The sequence below is a fragment of the Dendrobates tinctorius genome, unplaced genomic scaffold (genome assembly GCF_039654945.1).
Source record: "Dendrobates tinctorius isolate UK_male_01 unplaced genomic scaffold, ASM3965494v1 ptg000129l, whole genome shotgun sequence".
NCBI lineage: Eukaryota > Metazoa > Chordata > Amphibia > Anura > Dendrobatidae > Dendrobates > Dendrobates tinctorius.
This window is the reverse complement of record NW_027361797.1, coordinates 45,480,185-45,505,190: the sequence shown is the minus strand read 5'-3', so window position 1 is coordinate 45,505,190 and position 25,006 is coordinate 45,480,185. Positions and strand designations below refer to the sequence as shown.

Sequence of the window (25,006 nt, the reverse complement as noted above, 5' to 3'; positions counted from 1 at the left end):
ACAGATTCATCTTCATGACTCCGACCCCCAGCACTGCCTCACTACTGAGCATGTACATAATGTGCAGCACAGGCTCATCTACATGACTCCGACCCCCAGCACTGGTCACTACTGAGCATGTACATAAAGTGCAGCACAGATTCATCTCCATGACTCAGACTCCCCAGCATTGCCTCACTACTGAGCATGTACATAATGTGCAGCACAGGCTCATCTCCATGACTCCGACCCCAAAGCACTGCATCACTACTGAGCATGTACACAAAGTGCAGCACATGCTCATCTCCACGACTCCGACCCCCCAGCACTGCCTCACTACTGAGCATGTACATAAAGTGCAGCACAGATTCATCTCCATGACTCCGACCCCCCAGCACTGCCTCACTACTGAGCATGTACATAAAGTGCAGCACAGATTCATCTCCATGACTCCAACCCCTCAGCACTGCCTCACTACTGAGCATGTACATAAATTGCAGCACAGGCTCATCTCCATGACTCTGACCCCTCCAGCACTGCCTCACTACTGAGCATGTACATAAAGTGCAGCACAGATTCATCTCCATGACTCTGACCCCCCCAGCACTGCCTCACTACTGAACATGTACATAAAGTGCAGCACAGATTCATCTCCATGACTCCAACCCCCCAGCACTGCCTCACTACTGAGCATGTACATAAAGTGCAGCACAGATTCATTTCCATGACTCCGATCCCCCAGCACTGCCTCACTACTGAGCATGTACATAAAGTGCAGCACAGATTCATCTCCATGACTCTGACCCCCCAGCACTGCCTCACTACTAAGCATGTACATAAAGTGCAGCACAGGCTCATCTCCATGACTCCGACCCCTCAGCACTGCCTCACTACTGAGCATGTACATAAAGTGCAGCACAGGCTCATCTCCATGACTCTGACCCCCCAGCACTGCCTCACTACTGAGCATGTACATAAAGTCCAGCACAGATTCATCTCCATGACTCCGACCCCCCAGTACTGCCTCACTACTGAGCATGTACATAAAGTCCAGCACAGATTCATCTCCATGACTCCGACCCCCCAGCACTGCCTCACTACTGAGCATGTACATAAAGTGCAGCACAGATTCATCTCCATTACTCTGACCCCCCCAGCACTGCCTCACTACTGAGCATGTACATAAAGTGCAGCACAGATTCATCTCCATGACTCCGATCCCCCAGCACTGCCTCACTACTGAGCATGTACATAAAGTGCAGCACAGATTCATCTCCATGACTCCGACCCCTCAGCACTGCCTCACTACTGAGCATGTACATAAAGTGCAGCACAGGCTCATCTCCATGACTCTGACCCCCCAGCACTGCCTCACTACTGAGCATGTACATAAAGTGCAGCATAGATTCATCTCCATGACTCTGACCCCCAGCACTGCCTCACTACTGAGCATGTACATAAAGTGCAGCACAGATTCATCTCCATGACTCCGACCCCCCAGCACTGCCTCACTACTAAGCATGTACATAAAGTGCAGCACAGGCTCATCTCCATGACTCCGACCCCTCAGCACTGCCTCACTACTGAGCTTGTACATAAAGTCCAGCACAGATTCATCTCCATGACTCTGACCCCCCCAGCACTGCCTCACTACTGAGCATGTACATAAAGTGCATCACAGATTCATCTTCATGACTCCGACCCCCAGCACTGCCTCACTACTGAGCATGTACATAAAGTGCAGCATAGATTCATCTCCATGACTCCGACCCCCCAGCACTGCCTCACTACTGAGCATGTACATAAAGTGCAGCACAGGCTCATCTCCATGACTCCGACCCCCCAGCACTGCCTCACTACTGAGCATGTACATAAAGTGCAGAACAGATTCATCTCCATGACTCCGACCCCCCAGCACTGCCTCACTACTGAGCATGTACATAAAGTGCAGCACAGATTCATCTTCATGACTCCGACCCCCAGCACTGCCTCACTACTGAGCATGTACATAATGTGCAGCACAGGCTCATCTCCATGACTCCGACCCCCAGCACTGGTCACTACTGAGCATGTACATAAAGTGCAGCACAGATTCATCTCCATGACTCAGACTCCCCAGCATTGCCTCACTACTGAGCATGTACATAATGTGCAGCACAGGCTCATCTCCATGACTCCGACCCCAAAGCACTGCCTCACTACTGAGCATGTACACAAAGTGCAGCACATGCTCATCTCCACGACTCCGACCCCCCAGCACTGCCTCACTACTGAGCATGTTCATAAAGTGCAGCACAGATTCATCTCCATGACTCCGACCCCCCAGCACTGCCTCACTACTGAGCATGTACATAAAGTGCAGCACAGATTCATCTCCATGACTCCAACCCCCCAGCACTGCCTCACTACTGAGCATGTACATAAAGTGCAGCACAGATTCATCTCCATGACTCCGACCCCTCAGCACTGCCTCACTACTGAGCATGTACATAAAGTGCAGCACAGATTCATCTCCATGACTCAGACTCCCCAGCATTGCCTCACTACTGAGCATGTACATAATGTGCAGCACAGGCTCATCTCCATGACTCCGACCCCAAAGCACTGCCTCACTACTGAGCATGTACACAAAGTGCAGCACATGCTCATCTCCACGACTCCGACCCCCCAGCACTGCCTCACTACTGAGCATGTACATAAAGTGCAGCACAGATTCATCTCCATGACTCCAACCCCCCAGCACTGCCTCACTACTGAGCATGTACATAAAGTGCAGCACAGATTCATCTCCATGACTCCAACCCCCCAGCACTGCCTCACTACTGAGCATGTACATAAAGTGCAGCACAGATTCATTTCCATGACTCCGATCCCCCAGCACTGCCTCACTACTGAGCATGTACATAAAGTGCAGCACAGATTCATCTCCATGACTCCAACCCCCCAGCACTGCCTCACTACTGAGCATGTAGATAAAGTGCAGCACAGATTCATTTCCATGACTCTGACCCCCCAGCACTGCCTCACTACTAAGCATGTACATAAAGTGCAGCACAGGCTCATCTCCATGACTCCGACCCCTCAGCACTGCCTCACTACTGAGCTTGTACATAAAGTCCAGCACAGATTCATCTCCATGACTCTGACCCCCCCAGCACTGCCTCACTACTGAGCATGTACATAAAGTGCAGCACAGATTCATCTCCATGACTCCGACCCCTCAGCACTGCCTCACTACTGAGCATGTACATAAAGTGCAGCACAGGCTCATCTCCATGACTCTGACCCCCCAGCACTGCCTCACTACTGAGCATGTACATAAAGTGCAGCACAGATTCATCTCCATGACTCCGACCCCCCAGCACTGCCTCACTACTGAGCATGTACATAAAGTGCAGCACAGATTCATCTCCATGACTCCGACCCCCCAGCACTGCCTCACTACTGAGCATGTACATAAAGTGCAGCACAGTCTCATCTCCATGACTCCGACCCCAAAGCACTGCCTCACTACTGAGCATGTACACAAAGTGCAGCACAGGCTCATCTCCATGACTCTGACCCCCCAGCACAGCCTCACTACTGAGCATGTACATAAAGTGCAGCACAGATTCAACTCCATGACTCTGACCCCGCAGCACTGCCTCACTACTGAGCATGTACATAAAGTGCAGCACAGATTCATCTCCATGACTCCAACCCCCCAGCACTGCCTCACTACTGAGCATGTACATAAAGTGCAGCACAGATTCATCTCCATGACTCCGACCCCTCAGCACTGCCTCACTACTGAGCATGTACATAAAGTGCAGCACAGGCTCATCTCCATGACTCTGACCCCCCAGCACTGCCTCACTACTGAGCATGTACATAAAGTGCAGCATAGATTCATCTCCATGACTCTGACCCCCCAGCACTGCCTCACTACTGAGCATGTACATAAAGTGCAGCACAGATTCATCTCCATGACTCCGACCCCCCAGCACTGCCTCACTACTGAGCATGTACATAAAGTGCAGCATAGATTCATATCCATGACTCTGACCCCCCAGCAGTGCCTCACTACTGAGCATGTACATAAAGTGCAGCACAGATTCATCTCCACGTCTCCGACCCCCCAGCACTGCCTCACTACTGAGCATGTACATAAAATGCAGCACAGATTCATCTCCATGACTCTGACCCCCCAGCACTGCCTCACTACTGAGCATGTACATAAAGTGCAGCATAGATTCATCTCCATGACTCCGACCCCCCAGCACTGCCTCACTACTGAGCATGTACATAAAGTGCAGCACAGATTCATCTCCATGACTCCGACCCCCCAGCACTGCCTCACTACTGAGCATGTACATAAAGTGCAGCACAGTCTCATCTCCATGACTCCGACCCCAAAGCACTGCCTCACTACTGAGCATGTACACAAAGTGCAGCACAGGCTCATCTCCATGACTCTGACCCCCCAGCACAGCCTCACTACTGAGCATGTACATAAAGTGCAGCACAGATTCATCTCCATGACTCTGACTCCCCAGCACTGCCTCACTACAGAGCATGTACACAAAGTGCAGCACAGATTCATCTCCACGTCTCCGACCCCACAGCACTGCCTCACTACTGAGCATGTTCATAAAGTGCAGCACAGATTCATCTCCATGACTCCGACCCTCCAGCACTGCCTCACTACTGAGCATGTACATAAAGTGCAGCACAGATTCATCTCCATGACTCCGACCCCCCAGCACTGCCTCACTACTGACCATGTACATAAAGTGCAGGACAGATTCATCTCCACGACTCCAACCCCCCAGCACTGGTCACTACTGAGCATGTACATAAAGTGCAGCACAGATTCATCTCCATGACTCTGACCCCCCAACACTGCCTCACTACTGAGCATGTACATGAAGTGCAGCACAGATTCATCTCCATGACTCCGACCCCCCAGCACTGCCTCACTACTGAGCATGTACATAAAGTGCAGCACAGATTCATCTCCATTACTCTGACCCCCCAGCACTGCCTCACTACTGAGCATGTACATAAAGTGCAGCACAGATTCATCTCTATGACTCCGACTTCCCAGCACTGCCTCACTACTGAGCATGTACATAAAGTGCAGCACAGATTCATCTCCATGACTCTGACCCCCCAGCACTGCCTCACTACTGAGCATGTACATAAAGTGCAGCACAGATTCATCTCCACATCTCCGACTCCCCAGCACTGCCTCACTACTGAGCATGTACATAAAGTGCAGCACAGATTCATCTCTATGACTCCGACTTCCCAGCACTGCCTCACTACTGAGCATGTACATAAAGTGCAGCACAGATTCATCTCCATGACTCCTACCCCCCAGCACTGCCTCACTACTGAGCATGTACATAAGGTGCAGCACAGATTCATCTCCATGTCTCCGACCCCACAGCACTGCCTCAATACTGAGCATGTACATAAAGTGCAGCACAGATTCATCTCCACGTCTCCGACCCCACAGCACTGCCTCACTACTGAGCATGTACATAAAGTGCAGCACAGATTCATTTCCATGACTCAGACTCCCCAGCATTGCCTCACTACTGAGCATGTACATAATGTGCAGCACAGGCTCATCTCCATGACTCCGACCCCAAAGCACTGCCTCACTACTGAGCATGTACACAAAGTGCAGCACAGGCTCATCTCCATGACTCTGACCCCCCAGCACAGCCTCACTACTGAGCATGTACATAAAGTGCAGCACAGATTCATCTCCATGACTCCAACCCCCCAGCACTGCCTCACTACTGAGCATGTAGATAAAGTGCAGCACAGATTCATTTCCATGACTCTGACCCCCCAGCACTGCCTCACTACTAAGCATGTACATAAAGTGCAGCACAGGCTCATCTCCATGACTCCGACCCCTCAGCACTGCCTCACTACTGAGCTTGTACATAAAGTCCAGCACAGATTCATCTCCATGACTCTGACCCCCCCAGCACTGCCTCACTACTGAGCATGTACATAAAGTGCAGCACAGATTCATCTCCATGACTCCGACCCCTCAGCACTGCCTCACTACTGAGCATGTACATAAAGTGCAGCACAGGCTCATCTCCATGACTCTGACCCCCCAGCACTGCCTCACTACTGAGCATGTACATAAAGTGCAGCACAGATTCATCTCCATGACTCCGACCCCCCAGCACTGCCTCACTACTGAGCATGTACATAAAGTGCAGCACAGATTCATCTCCATGACTCCGACCCCCCAGCACTGCCTCACTACTGAGCATGTACATAAAGTGCAGCACAGTCTCATCTCCATGACTCCGACCCCAAAGCACTGCCTCACTACTGAGCATGTACACAAAGTGCAGCACAGGCTCATCTCCATGACTCTGACCCCCCAGCACAGCCTCACTACTGAGCATGTACATAAAGTGCAGCACAGATTCAACTCCATGACTCTGACCCCGCAGCACTGCCTCACTACTGAGCATGTACATAAAGTGCAGCACAGATTCATCTCCATGACTCCAACCCCCCAGCACTGCCTCACTACTGAGCATGTACATAAAGTGCAGCACAGATTCATCTCCATGACTCCGACCCCTCAGCACTGCCTCACTACTGAGCATGTACATAAAGTGCAGCACAGGCTCATCTCCATGACTCTGACCCCCCAGCACTGCCTCACTACTGAGCATGTACATAAAGTGCAGCATAGATTCATCTCCATGACTCTGACCCCCCAGCACTGCCTCACTACTGAGCATGTACATAAAGTGCAGCACAGATTCATCTCCATGACTCCGACCCCCCAGCACTGCCTCACTACTGAGCATGTACATAAAGTGCAGCATAGATTCATATCCATGACTCTGACCCCCCAGCAGTGCCTCACTACTGAGCATGTACATAAAGTGCAGCACAGATTCATCTCCACGTCTCCGACCCCCCAGCACTGCCTCACTACTGAGCATGTACATAAAATGCAGCACAGATTCATCTCCATGACTCTGACCCCCCAGCACTGCCTCACTACTGAGCATGTACATAAAGTGCAGCATAGATTCATCTCCATGACTCCGACCCCCCAGCACTGCCTCACTACTGAGCATGTACATAAAGTGCAGCACAGATTCATCTCCATGACTCCGACCCCCCAGCACTGCCTCACTACTGAGCATGTACATAAAGTGCAGCACAGTCTCATCTCCATGACTCCGACCCCAAAGCACTGCCTCACTACTGAGCATGTACACAAAGTGCAGCACAGGCTCATCTCCATGACTCTGACCCCCCAGCACAGCCTCACTACTGAGCATGTACATAAAGTGCAGCACAGATTCATCTCCATGACTCTGACTCCCCAGCACTGCCTCACTACAGAGCATGTACACAAAGTGCAGCACAGATTCATCTCCACGTCTCCGACCCCACAGCACTGCCTCACTACTGAGCATGTTCATAAAGTGCAGCACAGATTCATCTCCATGACTCCGACCCTCCAGCACTGCCTCACTACTGAGCATGTACATAAAGTGCAGCACAGATTCATCTCCATGACTCTGACTCCCCAGCACTGCCTCACTACTGACCATGTACATAAAGTGCAGGACAGATTCATCTCCACGACTCCAACCCCCCAGCACTGGTCACTACTGAGCATGTACATAAAGTGCAGCACAGATTCATCTCCATGACTCTGACCCCCCAACACTGCCTCACTACTGAGCATGTACATGAAGTGCAGCACAGATTCATCTCCATGACTCCGACCCCCCAGCACTGCCTCACTACTGAGCATGTACATAAAGTGCAGCACAGATTCATCTCCATTACTCTGACCCCCCAGCACTGCCTCACTACTGAGCATGTACATAAAGTGCAGCACAGATTCATCTCTATGACTCCGACTTCCCAGCACTGCCTCACTACTGAGCATGTACATAAAGTGCAGCACAGATTCATCTCCATGACTCTGACCCCCCAGCACTGCCTCACTACTGAGCATGTACATAAAGTGCAGCACAGATTCATCTCCACATCTCCGACTCCCCAGCACTGCCTCACTACTGAGCATGTACATAAAGTGCAGCACAGATTCATCTCTATGACTCCGACTTCCCAGCACTGCCTCACTACTGAGCATGTACATAAAGTGCAGCACAGATTCATCTCCATGACTCCTACCCCCCAGCACTGCCTCACTACTGAGCATGTACATAAGGTGCAGCACAGATTCATCTCCATGTCTCCGACCCCACAGCACTGCCTCAATACTGAGCATGTACATAAAGTGCAGCACAGATTCATCTCCACGTCTCCGACCCCACAGCACTGCCTCACTACTGAGCATGTACATAAAGTGCAGCACAGATTCATTTCCATGACTCAGACTCCCCAGCATTGCCTCACTACTGAGCATGTACATAATGTGCAGCACAGGCTCATCTCCATGACTCCGACCCCAAAGCACTGCCTCACTACTGAGCATGTACACAAAGTGCAGCACAGGCTCATCTCCATGACTCTGACCCCCCAGCACAGCCTCACTACTGAGCATGTACATAAAGTGCAGCACAGATTCATCTCCATGACTTTGACTCCCCAGCACTGCCTCACTACTGAGCATGTACACAAAGTGCAGCACAGATTCATCTCCACGTCTCCGACCCCACAGCACTGCCTCACTACTGAGCATGTACATAAAGTGCACAACAGACTCATCTCCATGACTCCGACCCCCCAGCACTGCCTCACTACTGAGCATGTACATAATGTGCACAACAGACTCATCTCCATGACTCCGACCCCTCAGCACTGCCTCACTACTGTGCATGTACATAAAGTGCAGCACAGGCTCATCTCCATGACTCCGACCCCACAGCACTGCCTCACTACTGAGCATGTACATAAAGTGCAGCACAGATTCATCTCCATGACTCCGACCCCCCAGCACTGCCTCACTACTGAGCATGTACATAAAGTGCAGCACAGATTCATCTCCATGACTCTGACCCCCCAGCACTGCCTCACTACTGAGCATGTACATAAAGTGCAGCACAGATTCATCTCTATGACTCCGACTTCCCAGCACTGCCTCACTACTGAGCATGTACATAAAGTGCAGCACAGATTCATCTCCATGACTCCGGCCCCCCAGCACAGCCTCACTACTGAGCATGTACATAAAGTGCAGCACAGATTCATCTCCTTGACTCCGACCCCTCAGCACTGCCTCACTACTGAGCATGTACATAAAGTGCAGCACAGATTCATCTCCACGTCTCCGACCCCCCAGCACTGCCTCACTACTGAGCATGTACATAAAGTGCAGCACAGATTCATCTCCATGACTCCGACCCCCCAGCACAGCCTCACTACTGAGCATGTACATAAAGTGCAGCACAGATTCATCTCCTTGACTCCGACCCCCCAGCACTGCCTCAGTACTGAGCATGTACATAAAGTGCAGCACAGATTCATCTCCACGTCTCCGACCCCCCAGCACTGCCTCACTACTGAGCATGTACATAAAGTGCAGCACAGATTCATCTCCATGACTCTGACCCCCCAGCACTGCCTCACTACTGAGCATGTACATAAAGTGCAGCACAGATTCATCTCCACATCTCCGACTCCCCAGCACTGCCTCACTACTGAGCATGTACATAAAGTGCAGCACAGATTCATCTCTATGACTCCGACTTCCCAGCACTGCCTCACTACTGAGCATGTACATAAAGTGCAGCACAGATTCATCTCTATGACTCCGACTTCCCAGCACTGCCTCACTACTGAGCATGTACATAAAGTGCAGCACAGATTCATCTCCATGACTCCGACCCCCCAGCACAGCCTCACTACTGAGCATGTACATAAAGTGCAGCACAGATTCATCTCCTTGACTCCAACCCCTCAGCACTGCATCACTACTGAGCATGTACATAAAGTGCAGCACAGATTCATCTCCACGTCTCCAACCCCCCAGCACTGCCTCACTACTGAGCATGTACATAAAGTGCAGCACAGATTCATCTCCATGACTCCGACCCCCCAGCACTGCCTCACTACTGAGCATGTACATAAAGTGCAGCACAGATTCATCTCCACGTCTCCGACCCCCCAGCACTGCCTCACTACTGAGCATGTACATAAAGTGCAGCACAGATTCATCTCCATGACTCTGACCCCCCAGCACTGCCTCACTACTGAGCATGTACATAAAGTGCAGCACAGATTCATCTCCACATCTCCGACTCCCCAGCACTGCCTCACTACTGAGCATGTACATAAAGTGCAGCACAGATTCATCTCTATGACTCCGACTTCCCAGCACTGCCTCACTACTGAGCATGTACATAAAGTGCAGCACAGATTCATCTCCATGACTCCGACCCCCCAGCACTGCCTCACTACTGAGCATGTACATAAAGTGCAGCACAGATTCATCTCCATGTCTCCGACCCCCCAGCACTGCCTCACTACTGAGCATGTACATAAAGTGCAGCACAGATTCATCTCCACGTCTCCGACCCCACAGCACTGCCTCACTACTGAGCATGTACATAAAGTGCAGCACAGATTCATCTCTATGACTCCGACTTCCCAGCACTGCCTCACTACTGAGCATGTACATAAAGTGCAGCACAGATTCATCTCCATGACTCCGACCCCCCAGCACTGCCTCACTACTGAGCATGTACATAAAGTGCAGCACAGATTCATCTCCACATCTCCGACTCCCCAGCACTGCCTCACTAATGAGCATGTACATAAAGTGCAGCACAGATTCATCTCCTTGACTCCGACCCCTCAGCACTGCCTCACTACTGAGCATGTACATAAAGTGCAGCACAGATTCATCTCCACGTCTCCGACCCCCCAACACTGCCTCACTACTGAGCATGTACATAAAGTGCAGCACAGATTCATCTCCATGACTCCGACCCCCCAGCACAGCCTCACTACTGAGCATGTACATAAAGTGCAGCACAGATTCATCTCCTTGACTCCGACCCCCCAGCACTGCCTCAGTACTGAGCATGTACATAAAGTGCAGCACAGATTCATCTCCACGTCTCCGACCCCCCAGCACTGCCTCACTACTGAGCATGTACATAAAGTGCACCACAGATTCATCTCCACATCTCCGACTCCCCAGCACTGCCTCACTACTGAGCATGTACATAAAGTGCAGCACAGATTCATCTCTATGACTCCGACTTCCCAGCACTGCCTCACTACTGAGCATGTACATAAAGTGCAGCACAGATTCATCTCCATGACTCCGACCCCCCAGCACTGCCTCACTACTGAGCATGTACATAAAGTGCAGCACAGATTCATCTCCATGTCTCCGACCCCCCAGCACTGCCTCACTACTGAGCATGTACATAAAGTGCAGCACAGATTCATCTCCACGTCTCCGACCCCACAGCACTGCCTCACTCCTGAGCATGTACATAAAGTGCAGCACAGATTCATCTCCATGTCTCCGACCCCCCAGCACTGCCTCACTACTGAGCATGTACATAAAGTGCAGCACAGATTCATCTCCATGTCTCTGACCCCCCAGCACTGCCTCACTACTGAGCATGTACATAAAGTGCAGCACAGATTCATCTCCATGTCTCCGACCCCCCAGCACTGCCTCACTACTGAGCATGTACATAAAGTGCAGCACAGATTCATCTCCATTACTCTGACCCCACAGCACTGCCTCACTACTGAGCATGTACATAAAGTGCAGCACAGATTCATCTCTATGACTCCGACTTCCCAGCACTGCCTCACTACTGAGCATGTACATAAAGTGCAGCACAGATTCATCTCCATGACTCCGACCCCCCAGCACTGCCTCACTACTGAGCATGTACATAAAGTGCAGCACAGATTCATCTCCACATCTCCGACTCCCCAGCACTGCCTCACTACTGAGCATGTACATAAAGTGCAGCACAGATTCATCTCTATGACTCCGACTTCCCAGCACTGCCTCACTACTGAGCATGTACATAAAGTGCAGCACAGATTCATCTCCATGACTCCTACCCCCCAGCACTGCCTCACTACTGAGCATGTACATAAGGTGCAGCACAGATTCATCTCCATGTCTCCGACCCCACAGCACTGCCTCACTACTGAGCATGTACATAAAGTGCAGCACAGATTCATCTCCACGTCTCCGACCCCACAGCACTGCCTCACTACTGAGCATGTACATAAAGTGCAGCACAGATTCATCTCCATGACTCAGACTCCCCAGCATTGCCTCACTACTGAGCATGTACATAAAGTGCAGCACAGATTCATCTCCATGACTCAGACTCCCCAGCATTGCCTCACTACTGAGCATGTACATAATGTGCAGCACAGATTCATCTCCATGACTCCGACCCCAAAGCACTGCCTCACTACTGAGCATGTACACAAAGTGCAGCACAGGCTCATCTCCATGACTCTGACCCCCCAGCACAGCCTCACTACTGAGCATGTACATAAAGTGCAGCACAGATTCATCTCCATGACTTTGACTCCCCAGCACTGCCTCACTACTGAGCATGTACACAAAGTGCAGCACAGATTCATCTCCACGTCTCCGACCCCACAGCACTGCCTCACTACTGAGCATGTACATAAAGTGCACAACAGACTCATCTCCATGACTCCGACCCCCCAGCACTGCCTCACTACTGAGCATGTACATAATGTGCAAAACAGACTCATCTCCATGACTCCGACCCCTCAGCACTGCCTCACTACTGTGCATGTACATAAAGTGCAGCACAGGCTCATCTCCATGACTCCGACCCCACAGCACTGCCTCACTACTGAGCATGTTCATAAAGTGCAGCACAGATTCATCTCCATGACTCCGACCCTCCAGCACTGCCTCACTACTGAGCATGTACATAAAGTGCAGCACAGATTCATCTCCATGACTCTGACTCCCCAGCACTGCCTCACTACTGACCATGTACATAAAGTACAGGACAGATTCATCTCCACGACTCCAACCCCCCAGCACTGGTCACTACTGAGCATGTACATAAAGTGCAGCACAGATTCATCTCCATGACTCCGACCCCCCAGCACTGCCTCACTACTGAGCATGTACATAAAGTGCAGCACAGATTCATCTCCATGACTCTGACCCCCCAGCACTGCCTCACTACTGAGCATGTACATAAAGTGCAGCACAGATTCATCTATATGACTCCGACTTCCCAGCACTGCCTCACTACTGAGCATGTACATAAAGTGCAGCACAGATTCATCTCCATGACTCCGACCCCCCAGCACAGCCTCACTACTGAGCATGTACATAAAGTGCAGCACAGATTCATCTCCTTGACTCCGACCCCTCAGCACTGCCTCACTACTGAGCATGTACATAAAGTGCAGCACAGATTCATCTCCACGTCTCCGACCCCCCAGCACTGCCTCACTACTGAGCATGTACATAAAGTGCAGCACAGATTCATCTCCATGACTCCGACCCCCCAGCACAGCCTCACTACTGAGCATGTACATAAAGTGCAGCACAGATTCATCTCCTTGACTCCGACCCCCCAGCACTGCCTCAGTACTGAGCATGTACATAAAGTGCAGCACAGATTCATCTCCACGTCTCCGACCCCCCAGCACTGCCTCACTACTGAGCATGTACATAAAGTGCAGCACAGATTCATCTCCATGACTCTGACCCCCCAGCACTGCCTCACTACTGAGCATGTACATAAAGTGCAGCACAGATTCATCTCCACATCTCCGACTCCCCAGCACTGCCTCACTACTGAGCATGTACATAAAGTGCAGCACAGATTCATCTCTATGACTCCGACTTCCCAGCACTGCCTCACTACTGAGCATGTACATAAAGTGCAGCACAGATTCATCTCTATGACTCCGACTTCCCAGCACTGCCTCACTACTGAGCATGTACATAAAGTGCAGCACAGATTCATCTCCATGACTCCGACCCCCCAGCACAGCCTCACTACTGAGCATGTACATAAAGTGCAGCACAGATTCATCTCCTTGACTCCAACCCCTCAGCACTGCATCACTACTGAGCATGTACATAAAGTGCAGCACAGATTCATCTCCACGTCTCCAACCCCCCAGCACTGCCTCACTACTGAGCATGTACATAAAGTGCAGCACAGATTCATCTCCATGACTCCGACCCCCCAGCACTGCCTCACTACTGAGCATGTACATAAAGTGCAGCACAGATTCATCTCCACGTCTCCGACCCCCCAGCACTGCCTCACTACTGAGCATGTACATAAAGTGCAGCACAGATTCATCTCCATGACTCTGACCCCCCAGCACTGCCTCACTACTGAGCATGTACATAAAGTGCAGCACAGATTCATCTCCACATCTCCGACTCCCCAGCACTGCCTCACTACTGAGCATGTACATAAAGTGCAGCACAGATTCATCTCTATGACTCCGACTTCCCAGCACTGCCTCACTACTGAGCATGTACATAAAGTGCAGCACAGATTCATCTCCATGACTCCGACCCCCCAGCACTGCCTCACTACTGAGCATGTACATAAAGTGCAGCACAGATTCATCTCCATGTCTCCGACCCCCCAGCACTGCCTCACTACTGAGCATGTACATAAAGTGCAGCACAGATTCATCTCCACGTCTCCGACCCCACAGCACTGCCTCACTACTGAGCATGTACATAAAGTGCAGCACAGATTCATCTCTATGACTCCGACTTCCCAGCACTGCCTCACTACTGAGCATGTACATAAAGTGCAGCACAGATTCATCTCCATGACTCCGACCCCCCAGCACTGCCTCACTACTGAGCATGTACATAAAGTGCAGCACAGATTCATCTCCACATCTCCGACTCCCCAGCACTGCCTCACTAATGAGCATGTACATAAAGTGCAGCACAGATTCATCTCCTTGACTCCGACCCCTCAGCACTGCCTCACTACTGAGCATGTACATAAAGTGCAGCACAGATTCATCTCCACGTCTCCGACCCCCCAACACTGCCTCACTACTGAGCATGTACATAAAGTGCAGCACAGATTCATCTCCATGACTCCGACCCCCCAGCACTGCCTCACTACTGAGCATGTACATAAAGTGCAGCACAGATTCATCTCCTTGACTCCGACCCCCCAGCACTGCCTCAGTACTGAGCATGTACATAAAGTGCAGCACAGATTCATCTCCACGTCTCCGACCCCCCAGCACTGCCTCACTACTGAGCATGTACATAAAGTGCAGCACAGATTCATCTCCATGACTCTGACCCCCCAGCACTGCCTCAGTACTGAGCATGTACATAAAGTGCAGCACAGATTCATCTCCACGTCTCCGACCCCCCAGCACTGCCTCACTACTGAGCATGTACATAAAGTGCACCACAGATTCATCTCCACATCTCCGACTCCCCAGCACTGCCTCACTACTGAGCATGTACATAAAGTGCAGCACAGATTCATCTCTATGACTCCGACTTCCCAGCACTGCCTCACTACTGAGCATGTACATAAAGTGCAGCACAGATTCATCTCCATGACTCCGACCCCCCAGCACTGCCTCACTACTGAGCATGTACATAAAGTGCAGCACAGATTCATCTCCATGTCTCCGACCCCCCAGCACTGCCTCACTACTGAGCATGTACATAAAGTGCAGCACAGATTCATCTCCACGTCTCCGACCCCACAGCACTGCCTCACTCCTGAGCATGTACATAAAGTGCAGCACAGATTCATCTCCATGTCTCCGACCCCCCAGCACCGCCTCACTACTGAGCATGTACATAAAGTGCAGCACAGATTCATCTCCATGTCTCCGACCCCCCAGCACTGCCTCACTACTGAGCATGTACATAAAGTGCAGCACAGATTCATCTCCATGTCTCCGACCCCCCAGCACTGCCTCACTACTGAGCATGTACATAAAGTGCAGCACAGATTCATCTCCACGTCTCCGACCCCCCAGCACTGCCTCACTACTGAGCATGTACATAAAGTGCAGCACAGATTCATCTCCATGACTCCGACCCCACAGCACTGCCTCACTACTGAGCATGTGCATAAAGTGCAGCACAGATTCATCTCCATGACTCCGACCCCCCAGCACTGCCTCACTACTGAGCATGTACATAAAGTGCAGCACAGATTCATCTCCATGACTCCGACCCCCAGCACTGCCTCACTACTGAGCATGTGCATAAAGTGCAGCACAGATTCATCTCCATGACTCCGACCCCCCAGCACTGCCTCACTACTGAGCATGTGCATAAAGTGCAGCACAGATTCATCTCCATGACTCCGACCCCCAGCACTGCCTCACTACTGAGCATGTGCATAAAGTGCAGCACAGATTCATCTCCATGACTCCGACCCCCAGCACTGCCTCACTACTGAGCATGTACATAAAGTGCAGCACAGATTCATCTCCATGACTCCGACCCCCCAGCACTGCCTCACTACTGAGCATGTACATAAAGTGCAGCACAGATTCATCTCCATGACTCCGACCCCACAGCACTGCCTCACTACTGAGCATGTGCATAAAGTGCAGCACAGATTCATCTCCATGACTCCGACCTCCCAGCACTGCCTCACTACTGAGCATGTACATAATGTGCAGCACAGACTCATCGCAAGTAAAAGCCGAGATCTTTAGATCAGAAACAGAACAGACATTTATAGGACATTTCATAACTTTCCCAAATTCTTATGAAAACATTTACAGCACATCCTGCATGGTACTACTATATCCCATTTATTATGTATTGTTGTAGTCGGTCCATTTTATACCAGCTCCACCAAAAATGGACATCGACCCCGACTCCATGACTTCGACTCCACAGTCCTGAGAGCATGGTGCGTTTTTTTTCCACTACTATCACTTGGACTAATATACTGTTGTGTCTGCGAGCCTAACTGTGATATACCATTTCTATACATGTGACACGTGAACCATGCACACAGCCCCATACCCATCCTCATTACTGTGCCTGCACTACATAAAACGCCTATGGCAATATTTGGGTTTCTGCTCCGTAAGGAGTAACATGTCCAAAAAATACATATCTGAATTCATGACCTGGGGGTCTAATTCTCACAATGCTACAGGCGGTGCCATCTAAACAGACATCAGAGCACCGCCAGTAGCTCCGTATTTTACAGTCCATACTTATAGTGCAGGTCTTATAACCTGGGCAACATTTTCTGGGACATAAAAGCTCTTTTTCCGGAATCTGATGCTAACTACAGCCTCCATAAATATTGTATGTATGTAGTGTGAGACCACCACACCAACTGTAAGGTGTCAACCCATGTAATACCAATATGGAAAGCCAGCAGCTTAGATCTGTAGGTAACAGGCTATATCATGACTATAGTGAGAATCCTCACTGGGATGTGAGCAGCTGTGACAGTGATTGACAGCTGAATCCTAGAAATCCATCTCCTGGGAAGCTCAATCCCAAGAATACTCCACATACGGGGGATAGTAGGGTCATCTGCAGGTAGATCGCTACACATCCAGCCAACAGGGACAGAAGGTGATAGGTGATGATGAAAAAGCAAATGGAGCGGTCTCTGGTGCAGAACTGAGTCATCCACATCAATAAGTATAATCACCGATGAAACTAGATCTCAGGTTATGTTCTAGAGGGGCAAAATGGTCTCATCAATGTATCTGCACAAGAAACATATCTAGTTTCCTCACTTTTCTAAGCGGAAAGAGAGTCCGTCAGCACCTCACACTTTAATTTTGATCGATCTATCATAAAGCACAGCAGCACTCCATGAATGCCAAGACATATAATGTTAATGGAAATATCAACTTCCAACTGCATTGTCCCTCAGCAAGATTTACTTACAAAAAAAGAGAAGGTTCCTAGCGCATAAATTGGCCAAATCATGTGTGCCCACCAACCACGGCAAGGTGACTCTTCTCTGATGGGTCCTATCAAACCCTTTCCCTATCCTACTGTACATGCCACTTTCGGGCTAAAACACCTACAGTAATGGACAAACATGTCTCTCCTGGGCTGCAAGCCTACAATTTGAATGGGCAAGTAGAATTGGTTGTGAACACCTCCAGGTCCATGGAGCAGAGGCAAAAACTCCTAACCAGCACCTCCCAAGTGTGAATAGGAGAAAGCTGTAGTGATTACAAAATATATATAAAAAAGCCCAGGAGCATCTGTGAATGCCAAGACATACAGTGTCAATGGAACTGACCTGCAGGTGTTCTCAACCAATTCTACGTGCCCGTTGTAGGTTTGCAGCCCAGGAGAGACATGTTTGTCCATTATTGTAGGCGTTTTAACCTGAAAGTGGCATGTACAGTAGAACAAGGAAGGGTTATAATAGGACCCATTAGAGAAGTGTCACCTTGCCGTGGTTGTTGGGCACACGAGAATTGGCCAAATAATGGGCTAAGAACCTTTGCTTTTTTTTGTAAGTATATCTTGCCGAGGGACAATGTGGTTGGAAGTTGGTATTTCCATTGATACTATATGTCTTGGTATTCACAGAGTGCTGCTGGGCTTTTTATACATATTCTGTAGTCACTACAACTTGCACCTATTCACACTTGAGAGGCGCTGGTCAGGTTTTTTCGTATATCTATCTCTCTAACTATCATGTAGCTATTTATCTATCTATCATTTATCTATATCTGTCATCTATTATCTATCTACCTACCCTATTTATATATTTTTCTATTTATATATATAATTTTTACTTTTTTTTTTCTATTATAGATCTATTTATTTACCGATCTTTATGTATCCATGTATTTTTTTTAGTTTACGCTATTACATAAATTCTGTGATAAGCCATAATGTAATTCTACATTTCTCCAGGTGATCGTCCACATCAGAAAAGTCAAATGCATAATTTAACTTTACCCAAATCAATAAAGCCTTCTGACTCCATAATGACCTCCTCCCAGAGACTCTCCATTAATATAGCATTACCTTTCTCCAGCTCGCTGACCCTTTCTAGGAGAGCAGTGAGGGCAGACTCTGTCCTGTGCCGGTGCGCTGCGCTCTCGTTATGAAGCAATGACTTTTCGTCTTCCAGTTCCGCCACTTTGTTGAGAAGCTGATGCTCCAGGTCCCCCAGCCTCCTCTGCAGCATCTCCCGAAGGTCGCTGGGCAGAGCCGAATAAGACACGTTGGATCTCAACTGATGCTTCAACCCAAAAAATAAAGAAAAGTCAATTAGGCATCTGGTCATTGTCTTCTCGTTGTCTCGTCATCATGGTAGAGATATAGATGTAGCAGAGCCAAGCTGGTGCATTATGCCATTCTTTCCATGATGTACAGCTATATCATTCCCAATTCCCTTTCTAAATCAATTTCTTACAGTTTTTAAGAACTCTGCTTGCAGTCATGCAATAGAATACTTCATAGGGAATAAACCTGTCCCGGTCACCTATTGCTCACATAGGTACATGAATCATTATAGACCCTTTTTTAGGAGTCATGCACCTGTCTGATCAACACAGAACAAGAAGAGGAGGTAAGTAAGAAGGGGTCTTGGAAAACTAATGTTGCATCCACAATACATTTATTTCTACTCCTTTAGGTGACAATTTCCTCTCCACTACATATGGACACATTGTACAATGTTGCAGGTGTGCGCAGTATCTCCTCGCATTCCAGCATGTGTGATTTGTGCATTTGCGCTGAAGATTAAAATGTTTTTTCTAATTCTAGGAGATAGCGATGTCACTCACTGGGGACTGCAGTATGCCCAATAGGATAATGAGCTTCGTGAAAATAATGAGTACACAGCGCAGCATGACATTATCCTGAGCTGCCCTACTTCAGCAACTTCATTTATGTTAGAACCGGTCGCGATCCGATGTTCTTCGGAAGCGCATACAATGAATCAGCGTTTGGTGGGTGCACAGCCATTTTCCTTAAATAACAGAAAGCTTATCAATAATGACACCTCTCCGAATGCACCCCCTTACTGATCCAAACCGGATGTTTGCTGCCAAAATGTATTATTCATACTCTCCTCCATCTTATTTCAGAAGGCCACCCCACATAGGACCACTTTAATGGATGGCTCATAGAGGTTTTCTGCTGGGGAAGGGGTTTACACCTCTAAATGAATCACAACTGATCTAAATTAAAAAAAAAACATTGATGATCGCTGCCTATACGTTTATTGCAACCCTACACAAAGATCCTAATTTTTCCATATCCTGCACTACTATAGTCACATACCCTCGGGATATAACATATAGGTGGCCAAAGGAAGTGCACAGCCCTGGACACCGCACCACTGTAAAATCGAACATATTGCCAATTGCTGTGAATTTGCACAACTAGACCAGGTGAACATCATTGTTCAGAACACAGATAGCATGCTATGATGTGCCCAGCTTTTTTTTTTTTCCTCCAATACTCCACCCTAGGGCTCCTGGGCTTTTAAACTACTGCCATGATTGATAATGAGCGGCTGTAAAACGGGGTGTTGGGTTTATGTCCTGCTCATTCCATAAATACAGCTAGAACACCGTGCAATATTAGGAAATGTACATTGGAAATCCAGGAAATCAATGAAATTATACAAAATTGTTCATATTTTGATAATAAAACAATTAGCTTCAGTGGAAAAAGGAGGGTAAATATCCACTGCTAAGATCACAATGATAAAGAACCGAAAACACAGCAATGTAACCCTCCTGAAGGCAAGAATACATGTGTACACACTCAACCTGGAGGGATGGAGGCATGGGTAGATACATAGCCAAATAAACAGATAATAGAGAGATAGAGAGATAGATAGATAGATAGATAGATAGATAGATAGATAGATAGATAGATAGATAGATAGATAGATAGATAGATAGATATAATGGGTAGTGATGAGATATATAGATACATGCTGCAGTCACATGCACAGATGAAGCACAGCAGCCTTTGTCAATGAATCGGTGCGGAGTTGAGTTGGTCATGTGGTGCAGTAATTCATGATTTTTCGGTCGTGTCCAGTCTGGTTATCGCTGCTCCTTCTACATTATCTTCACTTACACAGTTATTATAGTTTACAAGCTAAATAGCTCAACTGCAACATTAGCTCTGGAATACTGGCACAAATAACAAATATCGCCATCATTAGAAGTCAAGATTATGACTGACAAGCTCGGCACTCTGCACCTTGGGCAGCTCCATAATCTGTACATTGGACAGTCAGTACTCTGACTCATGGACAGTTAGGACTCTGCACCATGGACAGCCAGCACTGTGCACTTAGGGCAGCTCAGTACTCTGCAACATGGGCAGATCAGGATTATGGACCTGGGACAGTTTAGTACACTGCACCTTGGACAGCTCAGTAGTCTGTACCAAGGACATCTCATAACACTGTAACTTGGATAGCTCAGTACTCTGCACCATGGACAGTCAGTACTCTGCACCAAGGACAGTCAGTACTCTGCACCTAGGACAGCTCAATATTCTTCGCCTTCGTCAGGTCAGTAACCTGTACCTTGGGAAGCTCAGTGCTCTGCACCTTGGACAGCTCAGCATTCTGTACAGTAGACAGTCAGTACTCTCCACCTACACTGCACTTGGACAGTCAGTACTCTGCACTTTGGGCAGTTGGCACACTGCACCTTGGACAGTCAGTACTCTGCACCATGGACAGTCAGTACTCTGCACCTTGGACAGTCGGTACACTGCACCTTGGACAGTCAGTACTCTGCACCTTGGACAGTCAGTACTCTGCACCTTAGACAGTCGGTACTCCTTTCCATGGATAGTCAGTACTCTGCACCTTGGGCAGCCAAGTACAATGCACCTTGGACAGTCACTACTCTGCAACTTGGACAGGCAGTACTCCACATCTTTGACAGACAGTACTCTGCATCTTGAACAGTCAGTACTATGCACCATGGACAGCGTATTCTGCACCTTGGACAGTCAGTACTCTGCACCTTGGACAGTCAGTACTCCGCACCTTGGACAGTCAGTACTCTGCACCTTGGACAGTCAGTACTCTGCCCATTGGACAGTCAGTACTCTGCACCTTGGACAGTCAGTACTCTGCACCTTGGACAGTCAGTACTCTGCACCTTGGACAGTCAGTCCTCCGCACCTTGGACTGTCAGTACTCCGCACCTTGGACAGTCAGTACTCCGCACCTTGGACAGTCAGTACTCCGCACCTTGGACAGTCAGTACTCCGCACCTTGGACAGTCAGTACTCCGCACCTTGGACAGTCAGTACTCCGCACCTTGGACAGTCAGTACTCCGCACCTTGGACTGTCAGTACTCCGCACCTTGGACAGTCAGTACTCCGCACCTTGGACAGTCAGTACTCCGCACCTTGGACAGTCAGTACTCCGCACCTTGGACAGTCAGTACTCCGCACCTTGGACAGTCAGTACTCCGCACCTTGGACAGTCAGTACTCCGCACCTTGGACAGTCAGTACTCCGCACCTTGGACAGTCAGTACTCCGCACCTTGGACAGTCAGTACTCCGCACCTTGGACAGTCAGTACTCCGCACCTTGGACAGTCAGTACTCCGCACCTTGGACAGTCAGTACTCCGCACCTTGGACAGTCAGTCCTCTGCACCTTGGACAGTCAGTACTCTGCACCTTGGACAGTCAGTACTCTGCACCTTGGACAGTCAGTCCTCCGCACCTTGGACTGTCAGTACTCCGCACCTTGGACAGTCAGTACTCCGCACCTTGGACAGTCAGTACTCCGCACCTTGGACAGTCAGTACTCCGCACCTTGGACAGTCAGTACTCCGCACCTTGGACAGTCAGTACTCCGCACCTTGGACAGTCAGTACTCCGCACCTTGGACTGTCAGTACTCCGCACCTTGGACAGTCAGTACTCCGCACCTTGGACAGTCAGTACTCCGCACCTTGGACAGTCAGTACTCCGCACCTTGGACAGTCAGTACTCCGCACCTTGGACAGTCAGTACTCCGCACCTTGGACAGTCAGTACTCCGCACCTTGGACAGTCAGTACTCCGCACCTTGGACAGTCAGTACTCTGCCCATTGGACAGTCAGTACTCCGCACCTTGGACAGTCAGTACTCCGCACCTTGGACAGTCAGTACTCTGCACCTTGGACAGTCAGTACTCTGCACCTTGGACAGTCAGTACTCCGCACCTTGGACAGTCAGTACTCCGCACCTTGGACAGTCAGTACTCCGCACCTTGGACAGTCAGTACTCCGCACCTTGGACAGTCAGTACTCCGCACCTTGGACAGTCAGTACTCTGCACCTTGGACAGTCAGTACTCTGCACCTTGGACAGTCAGTACTCCGCACCTTGGACAGTCAGTACTCCGCACCTTGGACAGTCAGTACTCCGCACCTTGGACAGTCAGTACTCCGCACCTTGGACAGTCAGTACTCCGCACCTTGGACAGTCAGTACTCTGCACCTTGGACAGTCAGTACTCTGCACCTTGGACAGTCAGTACTCTGCACTTTGCTCCTCATCGATCACTAGGAGTGAGTTTCATGAGCGCTGTCCTTGGTGCTGGAGCTGCAGCACATCCCTCTCTCCCAATAATCCCGGATTACCCCCGGGATCTGGAGGCAGGCAGCGCTCCCATGCCCAGACCGTGGCACACACAGGTCGGTCCTTACCTCCAGATTCTCCAGCCGGTCCTTCAGAGTCTGCATGGTGCGGCTGAGCTGATCGATCACCTGAGTGGGGTCCCTGGGGAGATCCCCCATAGTGTCTTTCCCCCCAGTTTTCCCCGATAGTTTTTTCCACGAGCCGTGCTTGCCGTCCTCGGAGAGACTCTCGCAGCGGCTCAGCTTGGCAGTCAGCTCCCTGACGGTCTCCTTCTGGCTGCCTATGGTCTCCTTCTGCTGCAGGATGGTCTCCCGGAGCTGGAGCACGGTAGCTCTGAGCTCCTCTTCTGGGGAGGCAGAGAAGCCTGGCAGGGGGCACCCAGGGGTGGCATCGGGGGGCAGAGCCGTGCACACATAGCGCTCCCCGGGCTTCTCCGGGCTCTTTATGGTGTTGCCGGCAGCGAAAGCCAATACCCAAATAATCCCCGTCAGGAGGACGATCATGCCGGCGACCACTGCTCCGCACAGCAGGGACGACTGCCTGGGGTGTATCGTTATCCCGTCCGAGCACACCACCAACAAGAATCCGAGATCGCTCGATAAAGTTGGTCCGATCTGGTTGCTTGACGATCTGTGCTGCGATCTCGGCTCTGTGAAGTTGAGCCCAGGCTTTCCCGGCGTCTTCCTGGAGCCTCGCGGCCGCTCCGTGCGATCGTCTCCCTCGCAGATCTGTCTGGTGCGGGCTCGGCTACTGGCTCATCTTAAAGGGACCGCGCCGGCAGGCGGGACCTGAGCGGCGGCAGCGCCCCCACCCGGCGTCATCTCATCGTACGAGAGCTGCGGGCTGAAAGGTGACAGTGGGAGTGAGAGGAGCGTGTCCTGATGGGGGAGTGTGGGGGCAATCAGCACGCTCCAGCTGGAGAGCATGCGAGGATGATGATGATGAAACTGATCAGGAAAGGTGTCTCTGGGTAGTAATAGTAGCATTTGTGTGTATATATGAAAATAGCAAAAAAATAAAGGGAACACACAGGTGCGGACACTGACAGCTTGGGGCCCCTGTGCAAGAAATGTGTCTGGGCCCCCCTCCTTTTATGGCGACAAAGCTACATATATATATATATATATATATATAGCCACACACACATACGTGTATATATTACATAGTCTCCTTTATTATGTATAAGTATTGATGACCCTTATTATACAGTGCCCTCTCTTATGTACAGCACCGTCCCTTACATATTGGATTATATAGAGCCCTGTTATTTATTACATGCCGTCCTGTTTTGTTGGCTGTATAATGCAATGATGTCTGATGGAGCATGGGAAAGCTTCCTTTCTAATGGAGGAGCTGATGGACTGGTCGTCTGGTCACTGGCAGTCATTTTATCTCTAACAAGAGAGCGGACTATGTAATAAAAGAGGGCACTACGAATAACAAAAATAACAA

The 25,006-nt window shown here is 49.8% G+C and overlaps 1 protein-coding gene across 1 annotated transcript in view; it reads right to left on the bottom strand.

The window, feature by feature from the left end:
• Positions 1-24,311, bottom strand: part of NPTX2 (neuronal pentraxin 2) — a 56,687-nt gene extending 32,376 nt beyond the window's left edge. Inside the window, exons 1-2 of the mRNA XM_073543087.1 lie at positions 23,623-24,311; positions 18,965-19,181 (exon numbers count right to left, since the gene is read on the bottom strand). Of these exons, the coding sequence (XP_073399188.1) occupies positions 18,965-19,181; positions 23,623-24,057 (652 nt within the window). The 5' untranslated portion in view covers positions 24,058-24,311. The remainder of the gene's footprint in view (positions 1-18,964; positions 19,182-23,622) is intronic.
• Positions 24,312-25,006: the final 695 nt, after the last annotated feature.